The 11,626-nt window shown below is 36.0% G+C and overlaps 1 protein-coding gene across 1 annotated transcript; it reads left to right on the forward strand.

Moving 5' to 3' along the window:
* The first annotated feature begins 1,588 nt into the window (after window positions 1–1,588).
* Window positions 1,589–11,329, forward strand: SLC35E2B (solute carrier family 35, member E2B). The gene is made up of 9 exons (XM_009583449.1): window positions 1,589–1,739; window positions 3,644–4,173; window positions 4,898–5,033; window positions 6,169–6,296; window positions 7,264–7,384; window positions 7,749–7,802; window positions 8,417–8,489; window positions 9,211–9,356; window positions 10,536–11,329. The coding sequence occupies exons 2-9, from the start codon at window positions 3,849–3,851 to the stop codon at window positions 10,780–10,782; spliced, it is 1,230 nt and encodes a 409-aa protein (XP_009581744.1). The 5' UTR covers window positions 1,589–1,739; window positions 3,644–3,848; the 3' UTR covers window positions 10,783–11,329.
* Window positions 11,330–11,626: the final 297 nt, after the last annotated feature.

An 11,626-nucleotide genomic window follows, 5' to 3' on the forward strand; every position in this document is an offset into this window, starting at 1 on the left:
TATTCTTTCAGTTCTAAGGAAAGACTCTGGTTATATTGAACTCTGGCTATATTGTTTTTTTATTTTTGACAATTTCTTAAAAATTAGGGTTAAAACTGCAGTTTCTCATGAAAAGAAAGTTTAAGTGAATACTATTATGAGGATTTTTGATAGGTGTCAGTGATAATCTCATCGACACAATTTAATATCTGAGTTGGTTTTATCTCTTGCCTTTTGTTTTTTTTTTTATCAAATATGGCTCTGAAAGAACTCTTAGTTTTCTCACTTCATGCTTACTTTTAAAGAAGATGACTAGGTGGTGGTAGTGTTGGGTGGAGATAGCTGAGCTGGCTGCCCTTATCTAATCTGTAGCTCTGTTGCAGAAAACCTCAGTGAAGGCCAGGTGCGGGGAATGTCAGGGCCCTGTTACAACTGTGAGCGCTTGCAACTGGATTTTCACTGGCTGCTTCAGCCCTCGCACCTTTGCAGCTTTGGAGGAAGGGGGATGTGACACAGACCTCCCCTTTACCAGAAAAGGAAAACTGATTTTGCTCGCTTTTAAATTGTGTTAGAAAAGTGTACTGCTGTAAGTAAAACTTTACATTAGGTCAATTTCTTGGGTTTTTTACTCTCTTTTATTCACTTGACTTCAGTGTGGAATGTTATCGTTTCTTTGGAAAACATTTCTTATGGAAGAACTAATGCAGAAATACAGGGTGTGTGTCCTTGTTAACTTGTGTTGCTTCTGCATTTTATTTTTTGCAAAACTTGGTGTTTCTTTTCTTCTGAGACCTGTAGAAAACAATCCATGTAGACATACTGTTTTTACAGTGATGAGGTTAAACTGTAGTCGTGTGAATTAAGTGTAGATGATGTATATGGATTAAGAGTAGATGATGTATACTGGTCCTGGTGTGGATTAAGAGTGACCTTTTCCTTGCAGCCTTACATTTCAGAGGGGAGCAGTTTCCCTGGTTTGATCTATCAGATGTCCACAAGAAGCTGTGAGCTGGTGCTAATTCAAAATGTTTGTTAAGCTGTGACACCATTTCCACTGTGCAGATACCTGCCATTTCTATATATTCACGCAGGCTGCCTGGCGGCAAAACGATGTTTATTCCTGTGGAGGCCACTTGCACACAATAGAAATAGTGTAAGCAATTTGGTAATCGAACCGAGTATGACTACTCTGTTAAAAACTGAGGGGAGAGTAATATTTTTTAATTAAATCTAGATGCTTCAAAGCACAAGCAGATAATGTCTTCATTTGTTTTCTTCACTCTTAAAAGTCTTCTGAGAAAAGGTTTTGCTCTGCTCCTGTTTTAAGTTTGAAATGATTGTATTTCTGATTAAATATTGAACTGCTCCGAATAGAAAGGGAAAAGGAGTTTGAATGCAGGTAGTCTTATGAATACGATGTCTTAAAACCTAAGAAACTGGGGAGTTGTTGAGACTCTCAAAGCTTATACTCCATATTTTTTCCACCTTTAATACAGTATTTCTATTGCTAACGTAGTTGAAAGTTGGAGATGATACAAGGAAGAGTGTAAAATGCACTGCATGCTGTTTTTGTTCTTGTGAGCTGCAAGATTGAAGGTTTGTGTGTAATCCAAGAGAAACAGTCTACCAACCACTGCCACGTTTTCATCTATTGGTAAACATCAGCTGCTGGTTGGTCTTAAGGGAGGAAGACTGAATTAGTTCCAGATGAAGAACTCTTTCAGCCCATTTAAGTCTTTCCAGTTGATTTAAGACAGCAGGTCAGTAATTTAGGGGAGTGGTTTTGTTCTTATTTGCTGTTCTGCTTCCTGACATGTGTGGAATCGGTGATATCAAATATGATATCACAGTGCTGCTGAGGGTGGGAGTTTTGTTGTGCTTAATTGCTTTTGTTTTTAATTGAGTAGTATAAACAGAAAAAGTATTAACAAAGTCGTGATAACTAACCATTTTGAATGTAGAGGGGTATTTTTTTTTTTTAAGACTTGAAAAAGGAGGAGTCGTCAGGAATCTGTTTTTCCTAACAAATTCTCTTAAGGAATGCGTATCTTCCTTCAGATTGGCTAATTTTGTCTTAAACTGGATTAACACAAATACATGGTTTAACACAAGTGTGTCAGAGGGTCTTGTACCCCAGTGTGCTGCTAGTGTGATTTCCTCGTAAAATGGAAAGAGATAAGGGGATAGGGATGGAAACCTTCTGTTCATGGCTGTAATAACAGAAATAGAGAACATGAGGAACGGAAAATTTCAGTGTAAAGTAGGTGCTGTTTAGGATATGGAAACTGACAGGATATATTTAACTCTTTAGTATCTCTTCATGATTTATTTTGAGATGCCACCTTGGACATTAAAAAAGCATGAAGAAAATAGTGTATCCTATTCACCTGTTCACATACTAACAAGATCAGGGCAGGTACCGTAGCTCTTGTTACAACTCTTGTATTTTTGCTTGCCATTGATTGTTTCTGTGCTGCCATTGTTTGATGCGCTGTAGTATTATGATCTCGTTTCAGATAGCTTTTCCAAGATGTCCAGTGATTAACTTCCCCACCCTGAATTATTTTTTAACTGTGTAAGGTCCGCCATCTTGTCTATCCAGCAAATGTGCTTCTGGAGAAAAGTATTTCAAATTTAATTTCCCCTATTGTTTGTCCATTGAGGAGCAGAAGAGGTCTTGTCCGTCATTTCATTCTCATCTGATTAATCCTATTTTTTTTGCTCATAAAACACAGACTGCAAAATAGAAAACAGTAAATCCAATAGTGTGTTTTAATGTTGCAGATAAGCTGCTCTTTCTTAACACAGACTTTGAATCTGTTAGCATTGTGATGCTAGCTAACATCTTCTCATGACGTGAGAAGAATAAAGGTCACTGTGTTATTGTGTACTCTGTACTTTTCTACTGTAACTTGCCACATTTAATGTAATTTGTAAAAAGAGAAAGCTCTAGTTGCAAATGATTTAATGTCTTTTTCTGTCCGATTTTTTAAAAAGACTTTAAGAATTCTTCCAAGTACTAATATTGAACTGCAAGCTATAAGAGCACTGCAGTGGCAAAAGAAGTAATGTTGCATTATTTACAAGTAATTAAATAGAGAACAAGTCTGTTTGGAAAGCTCTTGGACATATTTTCCTACTTTGTTCGCCTAGATCTCATAGTTACCAGGATAACTGTGTTTATGATTGCTGCAAGTTACAGTCCTTGATTATTGATTGCTTTCTTTGACTTGAGATGACAACAGTACTAAGGGTTCAGGCTCCTGCCAGATTTTCTGGATTGTGAAGATTTTTCTGTTGAGTGGTTATAAGAAGACCTTAGACTGAGATCAAAGAAACTGTAGAATCTTGAAGAGGAGTTAATTATAATGGAAAAGACTGTGTTGACATGCTTTGGAAGAGAAAGAACTTACAAACACATTAAGTCTTTTGTATGTGTGCTTGCTATTTTAGAATAAAAAAAAAAATCTCCCTTAGATAAGTTCTTAGTGCTTAATCTTGGTATCATGATATTAGGAGTGCAAAATCCATTCTGAAAGTCAAGCTACAGAAGTCTTTATCTTTCAGGTGAAATGTGGTATCTTTGCTGCGTTAGGGATTTAAAATATCATTACGTTCAGAGCTACATGCTTTTTTCCTTCTTTCTCTTTTTTTTCATTCTTAGGCAGAAAAAATGGAATAGACCACATGAAGAAGCATGTGAAGTTTATTTTTATGCAAGATGTTATTTGGAGGACCAAGTATACTTTTTCAGGCCATGGGAGATGAAAGACTAATCACATGATATTTTTGTTCCATCGAAGCGCTGTTCTTGTGCTAAGTCAATGTTGGTTTGTATTAAGGACAAATATTAATTTCTTAATGTCAGCATGTCGACTGTGACAAGTGCTCAGACACCGGAGGAACCTAATCCTCCCCCACTTGAAGAAAAGCCAAAGGGAAAATCACTATTTCATTTGGGTTCGCTCTTTGCTAACAGGAGTGAAAAATTTGTAATTGCTAGGAGTGATAGTGTACCAGAGGAGAACGTTCTGAAAATAACTATCACGGAGACTACGGTCATTGAGTCGGACTTGGGCATCTGGAATTCTCATGCTCTCATCTACCTCACTTTGTGGTTTTTCTTCAGCTTTTGCACTCTTTTTCTTAACAAATACATTCTTTCATTACTGGAAGGAGAGCCCAGCATGCTAGGTAACCCTACCTTTCTTTTACACTTTAATTCCAGTAAGATATTTACAATGCCAAATCATCCTATATAAAGTTGAGGGACAAAATGGTTCAACTGAGTGAAAAAGACCTAGTTAGGAGATGTGGGGGTGGATCCTGGGGCTGGGAACTCACGAGTTGTGATCTCGGCCTATAAAGGGGCTTCTGACACTTCCTTTCTTCCACTTGCTGAAAGATGGTATGAAACTTTGCTCATAGAGAAGCTGTAAGATGGTGTTTGAGAACTAAGAGCTGGAAAGAAAAATGTAATTTTTTGTTTTCTGTGTTGGAGGGTAGTGTGGGTTTTTTAGAAAAATAAAATTGAGTCAGTTGTTGATAGTATCCAGAGCTGTTAAGGTTAACTTGTTTGCCTGTAGAAGTGCAAGAGTTGCCTTTGTGTGACCTCTATTATCTAATGGGCTGCTTATTCCTTCTCCCCCCCCGCCCCGAGGAAACAAAGGGCATTTTATCTGTGAACCGGATTTTATAGGTGTATGCCACCTTTGTTTTATTCTGCTGCCTTGCTGGTAGATGTAGAAGTAAAGGGCTTTTGTGAGAATTCATAAAATCTAGAAAGTAATTGCCATGTTTCTTAACAGTTGAAAGTACTACACATAAGTTTGTCTAAGAAATTTTCTCGTGATGCTTGATTTGTCATGTTCCCATCATCTTCTGATTTTATTGTTTTTTTCTTCTCATCTTTCTTTAGGTGCTGTTCAAATGCTTTCAACCACCTTCATTGGCTGTATAAAAATGTTTGTTCCATGCTGCTTGTATCAACACAAGACACGCATCTCTTATCCACCCAATTTCATCATGATAATGCTGTTTGTTGGATTAATGAGGTAAATGGTTAAATATTTCCTAGAGATCTATCTGGTTGCTTTGTTGCGTTCTTCTGAACGGAAGCTATATTTTCATGGTTCTCTTCCTTTTCATTCTTGATTGGAAAGTGTTTGGAGTATTCCTCCCCCAAAAAATCACAGGATAATTTTATTTTTAGTTCCTATTGCTAAATACTATGTTCCTTTTTCCAGATGTCAGTTTTTTGGCTAGCTTGGCTTCGCATCACATTTAGCTTCTTTCAGAACATGCTTCTCTTTCCATTTACTTTCTTCCTGTTCTCTTTTGAGGCTGATGTTTGTTTAGTGTACTAGTATTTATTATGATGTTGCTTTGTTCCCTCACCTTTTCCAGCAATTTGCCTTAAAAGTGATACAGGCTATTAGCATTTACCTTTTTATTAAAAAGTAAGTATTTGCTGTGTGCTGGGATAGTATCAGTTTGTGGTCTAGGAGGAAGTAAGAATATATGATTTGGTTTCCTCTACACTGCAAAAGTGATAAAGGATAACAGGATTCAGATTAATTCAGAGTAGCTTTATTGTAATAACTTTGCTGCCCTGTTGTTTAATTTCATGGTTTAAAGTGTGGTAAATAAGTAGTGTACCTAATTTACACTAAAGATGGATAACTGCAAATGATAAAATTTCCTTGGTGAATTGCTGTTTATCAGCAAAATTGTACTAAATTTTTCAACTGAACCTATTGAAAACTTTAGCTTAAAACACTGTCATGTGAAGCTTGATTACAGTGCAGCATTAAAAAGTAAACTTCGATGTTTTCTGGAAGTTCACTGAACATCCATAGAAATTGCACAGTTGCTCAAGGGAGCCTTCATTTGTGCTAAATAAATAATAATGTTTAAGCCAAAGTGGAAAGAAATAGATCTGACACATTCCACCTCGCAGGTGCTGTGGAGTAAAGGTGTGCAGCTGATCAGTTACTGCAGTTCAGTCAAGCTACCATGATTTGATAAGAGGATTACCAGCTGCACCTGTCCATATTCTTAGTTACTGCAGCTCAAATTTATAAACCTAGAGAACTTATAATGCAATTCTCTTTTATGCTAGATGTCTAAGAGTAGCTCTTAAAGCATTATTTTATTTTCTGCTTAATTTCATGTGTTCTTCTATTACAGATTTGCAACAGTAGTCTTGGGTCTTGTCAGCTTGAAAAATGTGGCAGTTTCATTTGCAGAAACTGTTAAAAGCTCTGCACCTATTTTTACTGTTATCATGTCTCGGATGATATTAGGAGAATACACTGGTAAGTACTTCACTGTTGAAATGTGATTTTTTTTTTTTTTTTTTTTTTCTGGTGGGGTTTTTTTTGGTTGCTTTTTGTTTGGTTGGTTTGGGGTTGTTTGTTTTTTTTTTTTTGCATAATACTGTCACTTAGCTGGCCATGGATGAGGAGATTTCACTGAAATATAGTAAATGCAGCTGGAAGAATTATTCTGTTTGAACACAATAAGTAGAGTAAAAAAGGATTTATTTTAATGCAGCTGTGTAAGGGCATTGTTGCTCTGAAGTTATTTTTCTGTCAAGAAAATATTATTGCAGCCTTAAAAAAACTTAAGTTCAGTGTGTTCCTTCCTATAAGGACAGCTTGCTGCTCAGAATTTTAAATTCTTTAATTTCTTCACTGTGTTTACTCTGTGATTTTAAACAAAAAACAACAACAACAAAACCCCAAATAACTGGCATAGCATAATATAATTTCTTCCAGTCCACAATATAATTTCTTTGCAATTCCACTTGCAACTGCATGCTATTTGCTTCAAGAGATTTTGCTTGTTACCAGCTATAAGTCATAGGAGTAATACAAAAGCCACGTATAGATTGCTTTGTGATGCAAAATGGCAAAAGGCTGAAATAAGCCAGAGGAAGAAGAGTAATTCGATCACAGAGTAAACAGAGAGAGTATAACTTTCTTCTGTCATTTGGTGAAAGAGATGGAACGAAGACAGTCATCAGTCCATTTTCTTTCTCCAAGGGGGAGAGAACTTTTATCAGTGAGTGTATGTCCATATTGTTTTCAAGATTACCCTGCTATTCTCTGAGATCTTACTTTAGAACCTCTGTACTTTAAAATCCAGTCAAATAAGTTGCTCTTTCTTTCAACTAAAGGAGTTAAGGTGGAATTTAAACTTTCAAAAACTGTATTATCTGATACATGTAATTGGAAGTACAGCAATTAAACTCAAGACTTAAATTTTTCTTTTCATTTGCAGGATTGCTGGTTAATCTCTCTCTCATTCCTGTTATGGGTGGGCTAGCTCTATGTACAGCTACTGAAATCAGTTTCAACATTCTAGGTTTCTCAGCAGCTTTATCTACTAATATTATGGACTGGTAAGGCATAGTAATAGTTGCAAATGTGGAATCACAGAATTTTGTTTTTTGGTAGATTGAAGAAAATTGTTGCCTGTAGTTGTTTTTGTACACTACATTTAAATGTTGGTATTTAAAATTTATTTTTAACAGAAGTTACAGTTTCTCTATCATGTCTGCTAGCATTCATGACATTAAAAAATAGTACAACTCCGTTAGTCTAAAGGAGTTAGACCAAATTCCTTTCTGTAGTTGCATAATGCGTAGAATGTGAAATGCGTAGAAAACATATCTACCCATTTAAGGGAAACAACTGTCTTTCTCATGGATTGCTTTATTTGTCGTAACTAAAACACAGATAAATGGTGTTGGTTTTTTTTTTCAGTTTGCAAAATGTCTTTTCCAAAAAACTGCTCAGTGGAGATAAATACAGATTTTCGTAAGTATTAAAAATATTTCAGGTTTGATTATAGATGGACTTTAGGCTACATAAGGAAATTATGTATTTATTATTATATTGCACCAAGATATTTTTTTTTCTCAGACTGTTCACAGGCAGCTTTAACCTAAATCATTTTATCAGGAAAAGAAAACTCCTACCACTGCGGTAGGTCAGAGTCTCATAATCGGCTAAAACTCTCAGCGTATCCAGAAATAAGTCTTTATTCTGCAATCATAAAGCATCCCTTAACGTTATTAGGCATGCAGAAACGAACTTTAGAACTCGCTCGATGTTTTAACTATGAAACACGAGCCGGGAGTAAAATCTTGTGGTAAAATATACCTATATATATGTATAGCTATATGTATGTATTTTACCACAAGATGAAATGCTTGAAAACTTGTGCCTTTTATCTTCAGTCTATCTCAGCCAACACAAAAAGCAAAACACTATCTTTGCAAGAGATTGCTGAATTTGTTGTCCCCAAAGCTTAGTAGATGGCTTTTATTACTTTTTGATATCTGTAAATACAATAATGATGCAGCTTTCTTCAGCTCTAAGAAAGAGGAAGCTTTTAATAATTTTAATCATTGTTTTTTTCTCCTTTATAGAGCCCCAGAGCTTCAGTTCTACACAAGTGCTGCTGCAGTGGTTATGCTTATTCCAGCTTGGATATTTTTCATGGTAATTTGAATTCACTAACACTGATTTATGTTTTCTTTTTGACTTGTAAGCAGAATGTGCAACTAGGGTTAATCTTAATTTTTACTTTTCATTCTTCCCTTTTTTTTTTTTTTTAAATCACCCTGAAATGCATTTCATCTTATGTTTGCAAGAGATTGGGGGGAGGTAAAAAAGAGAAAACTTTCAAAGAAATAATTTAATATAGACATGAGTTGACAAGTGACCCAGAAAGTCTGTGTTTATTTCAGGATTTTTGAGATCAAATCATATTTTTGTCTAAGTGTATTTAAAGTTTTAGATGGAGACTTGAAAACCAAATCTTAAATATTTGTTGACTTTTTGCCGATATTCACATGGTATACAGGAATATTAACTCTCTGAAAGCAAAATTGAGCTTAAGTAAGTATAATGTATCAGGTTAAATATGTATTCTTCATATTCTGGCATTTCCTTGCCATGCATCAGTGTTCAGAAAAGAAAGTATCTCACAGGCAGGCTGAACATACTGGAAGGGTCAGTCAGATGAGAGCTGTTTTTCTAATATATTATTTTTGGGGGAAAATTTGCAGGATCTAAATGTCCTGTATGTTTTAGGTTTTGTTTTGCTGAAGTTTAAATGTAAAACTATATCTGCTTATAATAATGATGAGTTGGGTGGAAAATCACTTTCAGATTTGCTTATAAACTAAACTCTTAAAGTCCTCTTTTTCTTGTTGTTTAGGATGTGCCTGTGATTGGGAAAAGTGGGAGGAGCTTCAGCTACAACCAAGATGTTGTTGTACTTCTCTTAATAGATGGAGTCTTGTTCCACCTACAAAGTGTTACGGCCTATGCCTTGATGGGAAAAATTTCTCCTGTGACTTTCAGGTAAAACTGTATTTTCACATCAAGAACACTTTTATTTTCTTTTTTTTCTTGCTCAGTATTTCTGCTTGAGAACTAGGCAGTAAAGGTATTGTGCAAAGAAATAAATAACGTAAATGCATCAAATTAAGAAGAAAACTTTTCACATCCGGATCACCAAAACTTTGTGGTTTGCTCCCTCACTGTGTGAGGAAATCAGCATTTGACCCATGCTGTTGAGCTTATGGAACAGGAGCTGACATTTACTAGGAGGGGTATTGCATTCAGGTTTAACAGCCATTCCTTAAACCTGGTTAATGAGACTGAAGAGATTCACCGAAACCCTAGATCCAATGTTTAAGCTGCCATTTGCTTCAGTGATAAGGCAATACCTATATACGTCTCGGTGCGGTACAGAATGTGAGCAATCAGCTCCTTTATTTTCTCCCTCTTTTCTGAATCATGACACCAGCGTGTCACGCTGTATTTGTTGAATTATAGCTTCCACCTACACTGTTGGTTATTGGCAGCTTTGTTAGGCTGTTATACAATTCTGATTCAGTAATTGTCATTTGTATGAATAGCCCTAGGGCCTGTGGGGTAATCCTGGTCCTAAACTCTGAAGGCTTCTACTGTCTTATACTTTCAGACGCCCCTGCTACGGTCTTGTGACAATTCACTGTACACACGTGCTTATTCTGAAGTTGTTAATCTTCTCTACATAACAGGATGTAAAAGCATATATTCATATATACATGTATACAAAATTTCTTAACTACTTGTTATAATGTTATTGGTATGATTTAGACACTGATTCTTTTCATGTTATAATGCTATATTACCTGAATAGTAGGAGCAGACTCACAAATGATAGTTACGTTGCTAGTGTTCTGTTAGCATTTTCTGGATATCTGTGTTAGCTAGAAATGAATTGCTAATGCCGTACTGCATACTTAAATGCAACGAAAACAAAAACCTGAGGTGAATTATTCATACTAGCTCTAAAATTAAGATGAGCGTAAAGATACGAGTGCCGATATACAAGCAATTTGGTTATGGTATTAGCTTCAGGAGGAAAAGTGGAATCTGAGTTGGTGTTTAAAAAGCAAGCAAAACAAAGAGAGGTCCCGCTACATTAAAGCATGGTTGTGTGTGGGATATGAGAATGCTTTCTTTGGCCTTAATTTTTATATTCCTTTCCAGTGTTGCAAGTACTGTGAAGCATGCGCTGTCAATCTGGCTAAGTATTATTGTGTTTGGTAACAAAATCACAAGCCTCTCGGCCATTGGGACTGTTCTAGTGACAATTGGAGTTCTACTATATAACAAGGCAAAACAGCATCAGCAAGAGACTATACACAGCCTGGCAGTTGCAGCCCCGCAATCCGCACAAAGTGCAACTGAAGATACTGAGCCACTAATTTCCAAGGATTTGGAACCGTATGATTAATATGGCCATTTATTCTTCCAAGCTAGTGTAACTCAAAGGAACTCTTCCTGAAAGTGGTTGTTTCTGCAACTGTTGATGCTGATTTGGTTCCTTTGAGTTCATGGCAGGTCAAGCCTGGGACTTGAAGCACAGAGAAAACAATGGGAAGAATCCAGTAAGCTTTGATATACTGAGAAACTGATATACCAGAGGACGAGGACCTAGTATCATATAATTGTGGTAAACATGGGCTTTATTGTCTTTCCTTGACTGCAAATAACGTAAAGCCTATATTAGAGAAAGAACTTCAGTGTCTTGTGGGAAAACGATTCCTTTCTCCCTACCTATCAAAATAATGTGAAAACAGGGACCCATCACTGTATTCTGCTCGCTTGCAGTGGAATGAAATTGGTGCGTAACTGAAATTCCTAGTTTGTTACTCTACGCTGCCTGCATCCTCCATCATTTGTGTGCATCGTAGAGCTGGAAGAAGGAACTCCCTCCTCTCCCAACAAATTACTTATTTTGTATACTTTTAGTTGAAGTAAACTATGGAAATGAGTCCATGCCCCAAAGCAGTGATGATCGGCTATTTCTGACTAGAAAGCTAGGAATGAAAAGTGATTTTTCTACTAAAATTTAACATGGAAATATTGCATCCTGGTTGTGTATTGACAATATTGAAATGCAAGTATACACACATATACGTACACTGTATAAATGGAGTGTTGAATTAAATATTTGCAGTTGCTCAGAGGTAAAAAACACTGAAAAATTTTGGTGATAAAGGAAGCAGGACCTCTGTATTTCTATAAGAAACCATTTTAACATTTTAATTTCTTGCATTTATTATATATTTCTGTTA

This window comes from Fulmarus glacialis, unplaced genomic scaffold (assembly GCF_000690835.1).
Source record: "Fulmarus glacialis isolate BGI_N327 unplaced genomic scaffold, ASM69083v1 Scaffold38588, whole genome shotgun sequence".
In the NCBI taxonomy this organism is placed as follows: domain Eukaryota; kingdom Metazoa; phylum Chordata; class Aves; order Procellariiformes; family Procellariidae; genus Fulmarus; species Fulmarus glacialis.

Bases quoted from the DNA above. Each gene is read 5' to 3' on its own strand.
- SLC35E2B (XM_009583449.1), top strand. From the start codon at position 3,849: ATGTCGACTGTGACAAGTGCTCAGACACCGGAGGAACCTAATCCTCCC. The intron at 4,174-4,897 runs GTAACCCTACCT...ATCTTTCTTTAG, and splicing joins AGGAGAGCCCAGCATGCTAG to GTGCTGTTCAAATGCTTTCA. The intron at 7,385-7,748 runs GTAAGGCATAGT...TTTTTTTTTCAG, and splicing joins TCTACTAATATTATGGACTG to TTTGCAAAATGTCTTTTCCA.